The following is a 16,219-nucleotide window of genomic DNA, read 5'->3' as shown; positions in this document are numbered from 1 at the left end:
AATAAATAAATAAATATAGAGGAGTGGAGAGCATGCCTCAGCCTGAGGTTTCCCATCGCTGCTTTAGAAGTTGACTTATCTGGTCATTTTCATTCACTTTGCTTGTGAAGGACTTGAATGACCTCTCCATGTGTGCTTTGGATCTCCAGGGATGGTGCACCATATATTTCCAAGAGATTCAAAGATCCCATATATTCCACTAACGTGCATTCTGTTCACATTGCCTGCTGCCATCTTAGCATCAGGAGGCGTGGAAGGGAAGGTTACTTTATTCTAATCATGATATCTTATCATTAACACAATGTTCATATATTTCCTTCCAAATGAAATTGGATCTCAGTTCGAAAGTCATTACTTATCTATACTTTCTTCACATATCCACCTCTGCTGTTGTTTCTTGCGACATGCCAGATAGCTGACATGATTGCTGTTATTTGGGAATTTCAGCACTGTGCAAGCACTGGCATGCTGCTGTTCTTTCATGACAATTGGCAGGATGAGATACTACATCGCAAATCAGAGTGAATAAATAAGTTTTTACGAGTGATGCTCTGGACTGATCTTCAAGCAGAAACACAGAGTCCTTCTGTATCCCCGTGTCTAAATACCATTCATTGCAGCTAGCCTGTAGCAGATGCTCTACATGAAAGATGAAAAATTAAGGCATTTCTGCATTTACTAGAAAGGAACAAGTTCCTTGAAATCATATGGCACTTCTGTCCCTACTATGTATTGCTATGGCTGCCAGTGTGGGATTAGAATCACTACCTGGCTAAACCAATACATTGCTAATATTGTTCTGCTATCCTAGAGAGACTAAATATTGGCCCTGTCCATCAGGAATGCCAAAGCAACTTTCTAGGCTTGATCTAATACAACTTTTTTTTTTACTTTTTTTGTTTATAATTTCTGTTCAAAATCAAGACAACCCCAAGCACCAATGCTCTTCAATATCTAATTTCACAGTTTTCTTAACACATATCTCGCCTTATTTATTATAGTCAATGTCATCCAAACACCTTTGCCTATATGCCTGCAATATTTTAAATGGCATAACTGGCAAGCCATCAATCATAAATCAAGAAGCATCTTTTAACTTCAAGTAAGATCGCTTTTGGAAAGAAAGCAAGTATCGGATGGCCTAATTGGATACATTACTCACATCTATAAGTGACAAATGCCTGTTCGAGGAAGTAAAAAATTCCTCTTCTTGGGAAGGTGCAGGAAGAGGGGTGGTGGTTCCCCCCATTCCTCCTCAGTCCAGCCCCAAACAAGAATGGGGTAAGAAGGTATCAAAGATGGAACAACTCATGGGTCCTTATGCCCTGTGCCTTTGTGCACAATGAGTGCATTTGACATGCAATCAACTGGTTATCTGAAACTTCTAGCATGTGCCTCCTCTCAGGGATACAGCCTTTGGTCATGAAAGCAGCTGTTCTTCAAGGAGGAAAGAAAGCATCTTGCATGTGAAAAGTTTATCACAGCACTAATTGATATGTTCATGGGAACCCATCCTCCTTTGATCTACATTGTCTGGGGAACAAACAAATAATTAGAAGAGAGTGCTATTAACAGGTTTAGCACTGGGATACATAGGATACAAACTGTTAATTTGTATAAAAAATATGATCCTGCTAAATGAGATTCAGATAATTGGAGTCCTACTGTACATCACATTTTTGTAATTAGATCTGCTCTGAACTTATTTCAGTCCAAATCAATTTAATGCCATTATTAGGTTATTAGTACAGGGAATAAGCATGTGGCATTGCCTGCGTGTCCTTACATCTCATCAGCAACATTAGTATTACATTAATTAAACTGGTAAAAAAGAGGAATGAGGGGGAAAGGGAGAGAGGGGTGAAAAAAAGGCAAAAGCAGGCTGCATTCAGCAAAGATGTAAACTGTGTGGACAGTGCCATTTTAATCTAAAAGGAAATAGTTGATGTTCACATCTTCCACACAGCGAATTGCACTAACTACATTAACCAGGTGATGTTCATTTCACTTTACAGGTAATTTATTGTGCCAGCAACACTGACTCCGAGGTGGTTCACACAAATAATTTACCTTAAGCAAACACCATTTGTCGCTAATGACAGGGCAAAGCAAACTTCGGGAGCATTTATGAACAGTAATGTCTCTCTCTTGCCCTACGCATTTGCAAGCCGATCTCTGTTATTTGCAGATGAATTAACGATGGCTTGCAAAAATCATTAAAGCCATCTGCTTGGATGAAGAAAGGGAGGGAGGGAGGGGGGAACCCACTGCGATCATTTGATTGTACTGTAGACCACACTACAATGTATTCGTTTTAGCATCATTTCCCCTAAATTTGACATGACGTCTAAAAAATGAGCAGCATTATCAGAGGTTGTTATGCCTACTTGAAAGCTTTTTTTTGTTTTGTTTTGAAAGAGAGAGAGAGAGAGAGAGAGAGAGAGAGAGAGAGAGAAATAGCTCATACAGGTAGCCTGAGGTATTTGTTTTGCTGGCTCTGTCAGAGGAATAAACCTATTACAGTTCCAACAATTAAAATCAGTAGTTACATCAGACAAAAAGAAGAAGCCTTAAACTTTGCCATGAAGCCTTAATCATCCCTGAAATCATATGATCTAATCAGCATAAAAGTGTATCATCAGTGTTTCCCCAAATTAGTTCCTTTGCTCTACTAGAATACGTTTTAAAGAGTCTTGCATCCAGCTGCTATGTGACAAATTTAAACTTGTTTTTAAAGGGCTATGTAATTGTATCCCTAATGAAAACTGAAGTTATAAAAGCAGTGGCTGTTTAGTCACTATAAGATTTCTGTATCTCATTGGCTGGCGCCGTGACCTCAGGATCCCTTGTAGGTGAGGGACCTCAAGCACAGCCACAGATTTTCCCAACTAACTGAAGTCTCATTGATTTCAATGGGTCTACTCCTGACATGATTATGTCTAGATCTGATGCTTTATCTGAGAACAGCAAACCACCAAGGATGGGGTTGTGCAACAAAAATACATAGCTTGGCAGCACCGACTGTAAGAGGCATTATGCTGCATTAGTGGTAAAGTTGGCTAGAAACAAATAGGAGCGGTAGGAAACAATTAAAGTTGGTCGGCATACAGGAAGCTGCCATATGCTGAGTTAAACCACAGGCCCACCTGGCTTCGTCTCCCCTAACCCCACCTGGAAATATTGAACCTGCATGCAACTCAGATGCTCTACCCTTTCCCTGGATGTCCTATGCCCCTTGTTTGAGATGTCTTAAACAAGAGGTTCGACTCTCGGCTTCTGCTGTGAGTGGCACATGGGGAGGGGCGGCTGTGGCTTTGCCTCTTTCTGTGCAGAATTGCTATCAAGAGATTTCGGAAGCATAATTTTTGTGCTCGGGGCAGCTGGTAATCGCTTGTTCTGGCTCCCCACAAAAAAAAGAAAAGAAAAGAAAACCTTCTGGGAGATGATCTATAATGAACTGAAAAAAGTGTTTAAATACACCTTCCCGAAGAAACCAGAGGCCTTTCTCCTGGGCATGGTCAGCCAACAGGTGCACAAGAAGGATAGGACATTTTTTATGTATGCTACAACAGCAGCAAGAATACTCATCGCACAGTATTGGAAGACACAGGAGCTACCCACGCTGGAAGAATGGCAGATGAAAGTCATCGACTACATGGAATTGGCAGAAATGACTGGCAGAATCAGAGACCAGGGAGAAGAGACGGTGAAGGAAGATTGGAGGAAGTTTAAAGACTATTTACAGAAACACTATAAGATAATGAATGTTTGATGACACCAGATTGAATGTAAAAGGTTATTGGTAAAAAAGTGTAAAGATTAAAAAGATCTAATATTTTAAGATATAAGGAAATGTAATTACATTAAGATATTAAGATTATGATAAAATCAAAGTATGACAGAGAGAAGGAATTTGCTGACAGAATATATGATCTGGAATACAGAGAAGGGAGGTCTGGGGAGGTCGGAGAATCAAGTTAATGCAAAGAATACAAGGAGATAAAAACTGTTTTTATTCTTTTTATTTTTCTTTTCTACATTTTTTGCTGTTTTGTGTTTGTATGTTGGTGTATTTTTTTTATTTTTGTTGTGCTGTGTTTTATTTTTTGTCGTTTTATACTTATTGTAAAACCCAATAAAATATTATAAAAAATAATAATAAACAAGAGGTTCGATTAGATGTAACACGGAGGGTATGTGGAAGGAGAAGCGAGATCACGCCTTGCCTCCTGCATGTGGCATTTGTGAGGTCTGAAAGAGTAATAATGTGTGAAGAAAATGTCCCGGACTCACCAAATAAACATGTGGTGACAATAGGCACACAATTTGTGTGAGCATAAGTGTTTTCAGACATCATGCTGAACACATATAGGGCCCAGTGACCACAGGTGGGACTGATGCGATCTTGCTACACATATTCAGAGTGGTGTCTCAGCAGTGGTTTCTATCCCGATGCCTTTAAAGCAGGTTTGGGGTCCTCCAATTGCTGGGGCTGCTGGGAGTTGTAGTTTGGCAACATCTGGAGGGCCAGTGGTTCCCCAGACTGGCTTAAAAGGAACAGGCAATAGGAAGGAAGGGAAGCGAGGAAGACAAAACAGTGTTGCTATAGAACACCATATTTTAGATGGCTTCTATTTTCATAAGTTCACAGTGTGCTCAGGTGTTGCCTAAAGGTGAAAAATAAATAGGTAAATGATCATAGGGGAAGTGTATCAACACACCAGTGCAAATGCATTCATAAGTAGGAACATCATTTTTACTAAATATGGTTTTTTAAGAGAATTGTTGTAATATACCATTCAAGTGGAACTTTGCACCCAAAAGTACCGGTATGTTATCTTTTCCTTTTTCTGCTTCTCAAACCATTTTCTGTACTTGTAGTAAAGCTCACATCCCTACTTTCTACCTTGCTCCATTTTTGTTGCTGTTTCCCATCACTGAAACACCTTTCTTCCATCTCCTAACTCTCTTCCTGTGTTTTTAAATCCAGGTGTTTCTTTAAGATGCTTCTATTCTCCTGGCTCTTTATGACTGAATCTTCTCCACTTTTACTTTCCTCTTCAGTGCCTCAAGTCTTTAAGAACATAGGAAGCTGCTGTATACTGAACCATTGGTCCATCTATTATTGCCTACCCTGTCTGGTAGCTACAGCCAAGAAACATTCCCAGCCCTACCTGGGATCCTTCTACATGTATTGCGTTCCCACAGGCAAGTCCATTGTTATTTTTAATTTTTTTATATACTGTGCTAGCAGCTGTGTTGCTCCTGTGGGAGTTTTAAGGTTCTTCAAGACGTTTTCAGAGGAAAATATTATCGGCGGTTTACCAAGTCGTACACCATGATGGAAGAAAAAGGGGGTATAGAAAGGAGAATTAAAATAAATACATATGGTACCATAAAAAGATAGCAGCTATGGGAATGGTAAAGGAAGAATTGGTACAGAATGCTAATGACTAAGCAACAGTATAGTTGCAAAGAGGAAATGTGGATATATGGAGGCAGCACAGCTGGCAGCCATTTATAGATTATTTATTGAAATGAACATAATATCACATAAGGGGTAAGGTCTCAATATTGTCAATAACAGAAGGCATTACAAGGAATAGCAGCATTGTGAGTTTTAACTTACAAATGCGGGTTTCGGTAGTATTTTGCATTATTCTGAATGAAGTGTAATTTGGTGGAAGGGGAAGTCTTGGCCTGACTGCTGAAGCCATAGAAAATAGGATCCTGCAACCAGAAGAGTGAAGGTTTCTGGGGTAGAAATGGAGCCCCTGGTCTTGTTCACACTAATCTTCTCCGAAATGGGCGACCTCTAATTGGCACCATTCTGCCTTCTGACAAGAGGTACAGGGAAATCTGTTGACAGAGCCACACTCCCGCAGGCATTTCCCCCAGGGTTTTATAACCACAGCTACAGAGCTCTACAGCTAAGTGTACCTAAGGATGGGAGAGGGAACACCAGAGACATCTTCAAGTCTGTGGTCATACCCAAACTCTCTATTTAAGTCACATTTAATGCACAAGGGACGAGGGTGACGAGGGTGGTGCTGTGGGTTAAACCACAGAGCCTAGGACTTGCCGATCAGAAGGTTGGCAGTTCAAATCCCTGTGACGGGGTGAGCTCCCGTTGCTTGGTCCCAGCTCCTGCCAACCTAGCAGTTCGAAAGCACGTCAAAGTGGAAGTAGATAAATAGGTACCACTCTGGCGGGAAGGTAAACGACGTTTCTGTGCGCTGCTCTGGTTCACCAGATGCAGCTTAGTCATGCTGGCCACATGACCTGGAAGCTGTACGCCAGCTCCCTCGGCCAATAAAGCGAGATGAGCACCGCAACCCCAGAGTCGGTCACAACTGGACCTAATGGTCAGGGGTCCCTTTACCTTTTACTAATGCACAAAGCTTCCCTTCCCACAGAAAAATCATGGAAATTGCATTTTGTTAAAGGTGCTGGGAACTGTAGCTCTTGGAGGGGTAAACTACTGTTCCCAGGATTCCCAGTATGCTGTGATCTGAACCAACCCCATAAATCCTCTCCCACAAAAATCCACAAAAAATCCTACTAAAAATGGGCAGCCAGACAGACTCAAAATTGGCAGTAATGGGGTGGGTTGGGGGAGAGATCTACAATTGCCAAAATGGTTTAATAATCAATCCCCTTTCCCAGGGAACTCTGGGGATTGCACATCTGAGAGGCGTACAAGGTACTCCCATTACCTCTCAGCACCTTGAACAAAGTGCAGTTCTCAATATTTCTTGGGGAAAGCCATGCCTGTATTAAGTGGTATCATAGTGCTTTAAATGCATAGTGCAGATGCAGCCTAAGCAAGAAAGCATCTATGCACACGCAAGGGGAATGCACCAGTGTAACACATATTTTTGTGCAAATTCTAATCACACATTCCATGATGGTTAAAAGACAGCACCACCTGCCTCTAAGTGTTATTTAACCTGATTTGTATTCAGCTCAGCAACCAAATTTAGGGGTCAGGAAGTGTTATTTGGCCCCTGTCATGTTTGCTTTATGGTCCTTCTTCTCCCTTGGGATATTTACTTCTTGATCCTCCTGTGACAACAAGCCAAAGTCTACAGCAAGCCACAGCCACCCAGAAGTCCTCTGCTTCTGGAGAAGATTTGGCGCACTCTTCTTGCGTTATGTTTGAGCATGGATATCAGTGCGTCGTGACTCTTTCCCGTGCCATTTGGGAAAGGCCAAGTTGGAAGAGCTTGTGCTATTGCTCCTCCTTCCCATACGTATCATGTACGACGAGGCCCTTGGCAATCTCCCAGTGTGCTAAGCCAGGCCTCCTTTATGTCATCTACAAGTGAATCAGTCCTAAGCTGCTGGGACATCCTTGCTCTCACTCATTCCAAAGTGTACCTGCTCTTTACTCATGGACCGATTCGGAAGGAGCCAGAACAGATGGCTGGCGGTTCTTTCCAACTCTATTATTTTGTGTTCTCTTTCTCAATTGCTCAGATTTTCAGTTTTACTTTGTCCTTGATTCTCTCTCTCCCCCCCCCCAAGTGTGTGTGTAAGTGGGGGACGTGTGGAAGGATGTTGTGCATTTTTAATCTAAGATTTTTTTTTTATTTTCCCTTAAAATATTTATTTCATCTGTGCTGCAATTAAAATAATTGTTGTCTTCCGCTCCATCCCAATTCCTGACTCCTTCCGAGGTGCCCTTTTACTACCATGCAATCAAGTGTCACATTTCAAGATCCTGTTTGGACAGGCTGAGTTTTACATTCCAGAAGAGCAATTGGGCTTTCTTTTCTGTCTCCCGCTCAGGAATGCCAGTCATTGTTTCCAGAGGAAGAATTTGCTATTATTGTGAATGGAGAAGGACTGTGGAATCATGGAATCACAGTGTCACAAATGCATGTGGTGGTGGGGTAACAAAAATGAAACCCCATCACAAGGCAATGGTAACATGGCAAATAAAATGGCATTAAAAGTGGTAAGGAAAGAATGCAAAAGGTCTGAGAGGATCAAAGCAAGCCTTCCTTCATGAGTGTTGCATAAGCATAGATAACTGTAACTAGACTATCTCCTTCTATGAGACGTTGGCTCTGGTGTGCCAACCTGACCTGGCAAAAGGCACTCCATGCAACTTAGTTCACATGGAACTCAAATTCTAAAGCTGGCTCTAATAGCTCTCCCCCACTCCCACCCCACAGGTTGCAGACACTGTCTGCCCACGAAACCCTTGTCTTGTCTTGTCAAGGCTGAGTTTGTTTTTTTGGCCCTCATCCAGCCCATTGCAGGCACCAATTCAGGCTTCCTACTTCCTCACCTGATAAAAAGAGAATTAGAATTAGCACGGGTGGCGCTGTGGTCTAAACCACAGAGCCTAGGGCTTGCCGATCGGAAGGTCGGTGGTTCAAATCCCCGCGACTGGGTGAGCTCCCGTTGCTCGGTCCCTGCTCCTGCCAACCTGGCAGTTCGAAAGCACGTCAAAGTGGAAGTAGATAAATAGGTACCGCTCCGGCGGGAAGGTAAACGGTGTTTCTGTGCACTGCTCTGGTTTGCCAGATGCAGCTTTGTCATGCTGGCCACATGACCCGGAAGCTGTACGCCAGCTTCCTCGGCCAATAAAGTGAGATGAGCGCCGCAACCCCAGAGTCGGTCACGACTGGACCTACCAGTCAGGGATCCCTTTACCTTTACTTTATAGTGATGACACCTTAGCCTCACCCCCAAAATCCCAAGATGACCTCCCACAGCAGTTTATGTAGATGTTGAAAACCATGGTGGATAAGTGAGGTCCTGCAGGATCCAAAGCACAAAATGCAATGGAACTGAAATAATTGGATGGAAGGATAAATATCATAGATCAGATCTTGTTTCTTGCAGTTAGCCTTATACATCAATGTGGAATTATCTTCTATCAGATCTTGCTCAAAAGCCTTTTCCTATTCCAGGTAATGAACACTGACCACCTGAGGGTTGATCTTCAGTTATCAGGAGCTCTTAGAAGGAGACTATAAAATTATATCCCTATTTGACTCTGACAGGCAACAGTTTCAGATGATAAACCAGTGCTATCCAACTTCCTTCTTCCCCTCTGGGCTTGTCTCTAGAGTCATTAGCTTTCCATGCCACAGGGAAGCAAACTATCTTTCAGTGGCTAAGTCCTCTATGTTATTTATACATTCAACTTGTGCCCTGACCTCTCCTGATTTTTTTTTAATATTCCCTGCATTACAGCCCAGCCCTCATTTCTCTGTCTGCCCACTACAAGCCTTGACCTCTCCTTATTCACCATATAGCTGTTTACCCATCACATGATTTCTCTATTCTTCATTTTTCATTGTAGTATTTCTTCCTAATTACCACATTACTTTAATTATTTGAACATCTTCCACCCAAAAGTATGCATAGATGTTTAAAGAAACCAAGCACTTTTCTAAACTGATGGTCCCAAGGTACTACAAAGTAGTACTTCTTAGCAAGCAAAGAAAGGATGTTGATGTGACAAAGTGAGAACTGATGGGGTTGCCGATATGTCATCCGTAGGCCCAAAGTTGTACTCCAGATAAGAGTGCAATTACTTTGTCCTATTGACTTCAGAGTATACTACTCTTAAATTGCCTCCTTTGAACACATTTTATGCAATTTGATATTATACGTTTTACATAATACGTTTTTAAATATTTAACCTGCTTTCTTTTTAAGACAGGCCATACCTCTGTAAAATGCTTTTCTTCCAGGTCTAATGGTCTTACTGGAGAACTCTATTTTAGGGTTGTTTTTTGTCTCTGGATTTTCACTTTTTGGAATATGGCAACCCTACACTATTTCACCCATCTAAACACTATTTCACCCATCTAAAGGAAAGGCACTGTTCAGATCATTTAAGCACCATGATTAGACCATTTCTGATGGTCATCGAATTCACTCTTTCTTATTTTCTTGCCCTGGTCCAACTCTAGTTGTGCTTGAAATGGTCCTTATGCATGGCTAGTTGTGCCAGGGTGTGCTATGGGGTGCATTTTTGACATTCAAGTGCACATGATCGATTGGCTCCCATTGTTCCTGAGTCAGTAAGTGGTGTTGCTGTTCCAGATGCAACAATGGAATATTTTTCTTCTGCTGCTGCTCCAGAAAATGGTTTAGTTGTCTTGAATCGATGAAAGAGTGAATGAACATACATAAACACCACGAGAAATCCAAACCACCACCTTTCAGAAATCAGCTGCCAGATTTATTAATCTACCTGGAAAATGTGGAATAAAAACAGAACTTAAAATAAACTCTTTTAAAAGGTACAGTTTCAAAAGGGTTAATCAATTCCATATAACATCTTTTTGTACCATTTCCCCCACCCATCCACCCCGCAAATTCATTCAATGGTGGGTGAAGTGCCTATTTTCTTCAGTGAATCACTACCTTATACAGTATATATAATTTTGTAAAAAATAGTATTAGACATTTGAATTAATGTTAGGCTTCTTTTTCTTTTAAACCACCCGCCCCATTCACCAAATATACATCTCTTCCTGACAATAAATGCTGCATGCCAATATTGATGGAATCGAAAGCATTCAAATAACTTTTCATTCAAAGGGGTTCTATTTCATTGAAAATAACGTCTAACTTAGGAGTTCCTTATCCCACACTATACTTCTTCAGTCTCCGTGAGCCCCAGCCAGTATGCCCAAATATCAGGGGTGCTAGGAGTTGTAATCCAACCTATGCATGTATAAAGGTTCCCCACTTAAAAATTGACCCCTCCTGTATTACAGCTAGGTTTGGCCTATAGACAAGTTGACTCTTGGCCAAAGTGGCTGGAGCTGATGGGACTTGGACTCCAACATCATCTGAAGAGCTACAGGGCTCCATACCCCTGGTTTAAAGGCTCTAGTCTGCACCAATGGGTGCTTTTTGTCTGTTCTCTTATTCGTCAATTGGAGCATTAGGGCTATTGATTATTAGTGGGAATAAGGTAAAAGGCTTCCTATTGAGGTTTCTCTAGGGGGTTGCATGCCCTGGATTTGTACACATGCACCTATTAAGATATCTTATGCTTCTAGGTGTATTAAGACGCATATCCAGTGTGCTTTTCCGTAACTGTGGTTTATAGTGGCTAACACTTGTTACTTTGAAATGAATTGCATAATAAATCATGTATAACTGCACTGGTTTCCTGACCGACACACAGTGCAAAGTAAATCTCTACCTCAGGGCATCTTTGATATCATGTCATTTACAATGAAACATTATTTCTGAGGCTAATGATTACGGAGTCCTATTCTCAATCTCCTTTTGCTCCAAAGTTGTTAGCATCTGGGAAAGATAGGCATGGGGGGGGCGGGGGGGGAAGATACTTGGAAGAGTCACTGCCTAAAATACTCACTGGACAGCTCAAATCTCATTTCTATCCTTTTCAAACTAGGAAACTCAACGTTTCAGAAAAGGTGTTCATAAATATTTAAAACTTTCTCTCTCTCTTTTTATATGTAGAATAAGGTGTTTCTTGCTTTCACTATTACCCTTCTCAAAATTAAAAAATTAAAAACATTGTAAAAAAAAAATCAGAAAAACCTTTAAATCGTCTCCCAAACGTATCTGATCACATTTACATTTAGTGTCCAAAAAACAAAAGTTTGATTGATAGCATCAGTGCCAGCACTACAACATCATACAGCAAAGTCATTGTATTCTTTGACGCTTTGTATAAGTCTCGGCTCCACTGAAAGGTATAAAATGTTCTGCAGAGCTCCTCTTAGCAAGCTGAAGCTTACTATTCATTTCTCAACACGCGTAAAAGCTGCTTATAGAACAGCTGTGGCATAAGCTATTTTTTTTCCTAAGCAATAAATGGTTCAAGTCATCTATTTTGTCCTGAAATGCTACCTGTAGTTACAGCATTGCTTATAAATGGGCATAGTAAATTCAGCAAAGAGAATATTACAGAAAAAAAAGACAGCAGCAGAAGCATTAGCATTATCTAGTATGTATATAGGTTATCAACGTAACACAGCAGTAAAAGGTTTAAATGCATATTAATGGGTACCATGTCTAAAAAAAAAACATTACTAGAGTACCTATTTTCGTGTATTGGATATTTTGTTCAAGGAGTGCTTTCTGTGGTCTAAACAGCATGAGATATGTGACCTAGTACAGTTAATTCCTATCGATTAAATAACTTATTTATGAATAAAAGTAAATGGAAGGACACAATGCGACTTCTTCCTCTGTGATCACAATTCTGTTTTCAGTCTTGAAATAATATCCAGAACGGTTCAGCACATGGCATTACTGTACTCAGGTGGCTCTGGAAAAGGCTAAAAGGCTTTACATTCGCTGTACTTGCATAGCAAGATGGCACCAGATACAAGGAGCGAAACCACAATCCGCTTCAAGCCAGGAATAGTGCTCTCCATTCCACCCTGAATGCCTTCCTTAATGAGCCATTAACGAGCACAAGGCAACAGAAACGATATGTAGAAACATATTTTTTTTTTAAATCAACAGAGGGGAAAAACAAAAAAACAAAACAAAACATGCCTTTTGAAAAACAAAACCAGAAAGGTGCACTAGCACTCCTAGCTCCTATCTAATTCTGCAACTTCCAAAACTGGTCCACAGCTCAGCAGCAGAGCCCACACTTTGCATGCACTATGTTCCAGGCCCAATCCCTAAGCACTTTCTTGTAGGACTGGGAAGGACTCCGGTCTGAAACCCTGGAGATCTGCCAAGTCAGTGCGCATGCAGTACTGAACTAAGCTGGAGCAAACGGTCTGGTTCGGGGTTTTTTTTTTAAATTCAGAAAATAGACTAGGGTGTGGCAAAAAGGGTGTGGCCGGTCAGGGCCATGTCTGTGGCTAATAGAATTTCCCAAGTCGTGTACAAAAACGGTTATTGATCACATCTAGAATTAACTGTACTATGGATACCCAGAGAACTTGTACAATATCTTGAAGCCAATATGAAACAGAAAACAGACATGATACAGCTTCGTTGTACTTAAAACCTGTATGTTCTATTCCCAACCTTAAGGTGGGGGGGACACAAACCCACCCTTTTTCTTCTTGTTCCACAGAATAAAATCAATAGATCCCAATCTCCCCCTTTCAAATAAAGTGCACTGTCCATGGGAGACCATAGGAGTGATGCAACAGGAAAAGCCCCTTTATAGTACTATTTTATTCTTTTTAATTCTTTTTTTGTGTTTGTTTGTGTTTTATTTTTTTTACAAAACCAGCTTAAGGGGATTCGGGTTTCCTCCTGGTCTCATGAAAGAGGAGAAGCTTGGGGTGGGGTGGGATTCTTCAGTGTCACTGCAGTTAATATACATAGCCTTCGTTGTAAGGGTGGGTGTTGCAGCAGCCTCCTTCCTGCATGTAGACCATGCTCTCGTCAAAGTGGGACAGCGGCACGGTGTCCTCTTCGTTGATATGGCGCTCCATGTCGGTCTTCAGCAACGGGCGCTGGTTGTCCGGGAAGGCCATAGAGAAGAGGGCTTCGGGGTCGCACACAAATTTGTAGACGTATCTTTCTCCAGCAACCTTAGGGGCAAGATCAGAGAAGGGGAATAGGGTGGGGAAAGGGTGTGAGAGGAAGACGTGGAATCTCCTTCCAGCAGCAAGATCATGCACTGTTTCATCCTCACGTACAAGAGAAGCAGAAGACCCCGGTTAAGAGGAATGAGAGATCGACCAATTCCACTGTTGAAATGACCACTTTATTGCCATTCTCAATCTAAGGACCACATTTCCTCATGGTCTGCATTCTGGCGGTCAAGGCCAGAGGCAAGAGTGAACGAGGCAGCAGGTGTGATTCTTACACAGGCCTCTGCATACACACATGCACCTCTCTCTATCGTCTATCCAGGCAAGCAAGAAACATTACTGGAGTTCAAGGGCACATTCCAGTCCTTATTCGGGCAGCAATGGTATGATCAAACTGGAATAAGTAACCACAGGTCTAGGCCTCTCTTGGGGCTCTTCGCAGACCACACTCCTTCCCAGACCACACCCTTCAACAGCCCCGATCCCTCCTTGAGTGTGTTTGCATCTCCAGAAAGATTCCTGGCTGAAACCCTGAAGAGCTGCTGTCCGTAGACAGAACCGTGCTGGATGGCCCAGTTATCTGATCTGGTATAAGGATGACAGAGACCAAATTCAGGGGTGAAACACAGCCAGGAATCTTACTGGAGATGCCTGGGATATTGTATACGCAATGCCGCTTGAACAATCCAAACCATAGCCTTGTGGGAGGGGAAGGTGTCCTCTGCCCAAGGGCTTGTGCAGCAGCTAACTTTCTGTCTTGCATACAAGTACCGTTCATGAGGGTGTGTGGATCGATTGGAAAGGAGGCGTGGATGCACTCTGCTCCAGGCGAACTGCCCTCAATCTGCTCTTCCATCAGGTATACAGAAATGAAGAGTTGCCAGGGGCAGCACCTCAGAGTCACAGAGTCCCCTGCTTCTTTGCCAAGCACCAGGTCTCCAGGGCTGGAGGAAGCTGCTTGGGCGCCTGGGCCTCATAGGGGCAGGGTGCACTGCGGGGCCTTCAGAGTCTGCCTACCTCCTCCCACTCAGCCATGCTACAGCTGGGGGGGGGGGGGAGAGGCAGCGGGCAGACCATTTGGGCTCGGGTGCGCTGCAGGCCCTGTGGTGAGTGCTGCCCAGCATTTTGTCATCACCCTCAGTGCTGACACCCAGGGTGTCCCACACCCCCCGCACTCCCCCCTGTAGGTCTCTTAGTGCAGGCTCAGGTAACTGAGCCTGAGCTTTCATAGCCGCCACCTGTCACAAACCACCACTGTCAGCAACAGCTGCAGAAATGCGATGTTTTCTCCTGCTAACTATGCTGTTTTAAATGTGCATTCTATAACTGACCTCCTTTAGTAATGTTTTATTTTGACATGCTTAAGGTATTTTTTGTTGTTCACTTTCCTGCGTGAAATGTGTATTCTGTACTTGACCCTCCTTTGTAATGTCTTGTTTTGAAATCTTTAAGATATTTTGGCTTCCTGTTAATTATGTTGCTTCAAAGGTAAATTTTATATTTGATTTTCTTTCTCTAGTGTTTTATTTTGGAATGTTTTATTTGATGTTTTAATGTAAAATGCTTTGAGGTTTTTCCCCCTTAAAAATATAAAGCGGCATAGGAATGAAATAATTATTATTATTATTATTATTATTATTATTAATGTTAACATGTAGGCAAAATCTTGTTCTCTATACTGATTATTGTTAAACAGGTTTTGAGCTGGGACTGGTTTTAAGAAAAGCAGTTCAAATGTTTTTAAATTAAGAAATGCAAATAGATGTGATGAACAAAGGTGGCTTTTTCTTGTCCTGGTTCTTGTTTCCCTAAGCCTAGCCTACCCCACCAGGTTGTTATGAGGATAAAACAGGATCTTTGGTGGGTTAAAGGGCAACATGTAACCCTGAGCTCCTTGAAGGAAGGATAGGATGAAAATATTAATAATAAAGGAATAGTATAAATAAATAATGTGGGTAATCTGTCAGGGTGTTTAAGAAGATACAAATGGGTAAATCTGAAATCCAATACAGAATGTGCAATTTTTGGATTTTCACCAGTGTGGTGGTGAAATTCTAAATGTGGGTCCATGGATTCTGCATTAAGAGAAAGAAAAACCTCTATTTCATAAGCAGATAAAAATCTTAAAAGGTTTGCAGCACTTCCTAATACTGCTAACAAACCATTTCAGAACAAGGCAATTTACAACAGCTTTGCCCTTATAAACCCAGTTTATAGATGCAACATTCCAATGAAATATTTAACACCACATTAACCGCTCACCTTTTGCATGATTCCCTTCTCATAATAATAACGAAGAGAACGGCTAAGTTTATCATAGTTCATGGCTGGCCTGTTTTTCTGAATTCCCCAGCGACGTGCCACCTGTCACAGAAAGAAATTAGCACCGATTTGTTAAAATGTATTTAACAAGCAGGCCTTACCTGCAGCTGCATTCTACAAAAGAAAAGGCAACCTAGAGGTCAAAAATACAAACCAAAGGTTTTGTAATACAGAAGTCTCAGGGTTCAAGTATGCAATTTATTCCAGAACACAAGTGGAACTGGCAACAAGGTTCCAGCTCTGCCTTATTCCAGGATACTCCATTCCATTTCCCTGCTTTCCAGTAGTCAGTCCAGATGCCATACCCACTAAGCATACTCAGCCCTCACAGAGGCCTTTCCCCCCCCTCTAGTTATATACTTTGCCCTTGATACTTTGCC

At 41.8% G+C, this 16,219-nt stretch overlaps 1 protein-coding gene across 6 annotated transcripts in view; it reads right to left on the bottom strand.

Annotated features, from left to right (window-relative positions):
* Positions 1-10,185: 10,185 nt before the first annotated feature.
* ETV1 (ETS variant transcription factor 1) overlaps positions 10,186-16,219 on the bottom strand; it is an 89,201-nt gene continuing 83,167 nt past the window's right edge. For all 6 annotated transcript variants that reach the window (XM_083405473.1, XM_083405474.1, XM_083405475.1 and 3 more), the window contains 2 exons: positions 15,780-15,881; positions 10,186-13,514 (listed from right to left, as the gene is read on the bottom strand). In XM_083405473.1, the coding sequence (XP_083261599.1) occupies positions 13,293-13,514; positions 15,780-15,881 (324 nt within the window). In that variant the 3' untranslated portion in view covers positions 10,186-13,292. The remainder of the gene's footprint in view (positions 13,515-15,779; positions 15,882-16,219) is intronic.

The sequence above is a fragment of the Podarcis tiliguerta genome (assembly GCF_965153285.1).
Source record: "Podarcis tiliguerta genome assembly, chromosome: 12".
NCBI classification, from domain to species: domain Eukaryota; kingdom Metazoa; phylum Chordata; class Lepidosauria; order Squamata; family Lacertidae; genus Podarcis; species Podarcis tiliguerta.
Note: the sequence above shows the minus strand (reverse complement) of the source record. Positions and strands in the feature narration are given on the sequence as shown.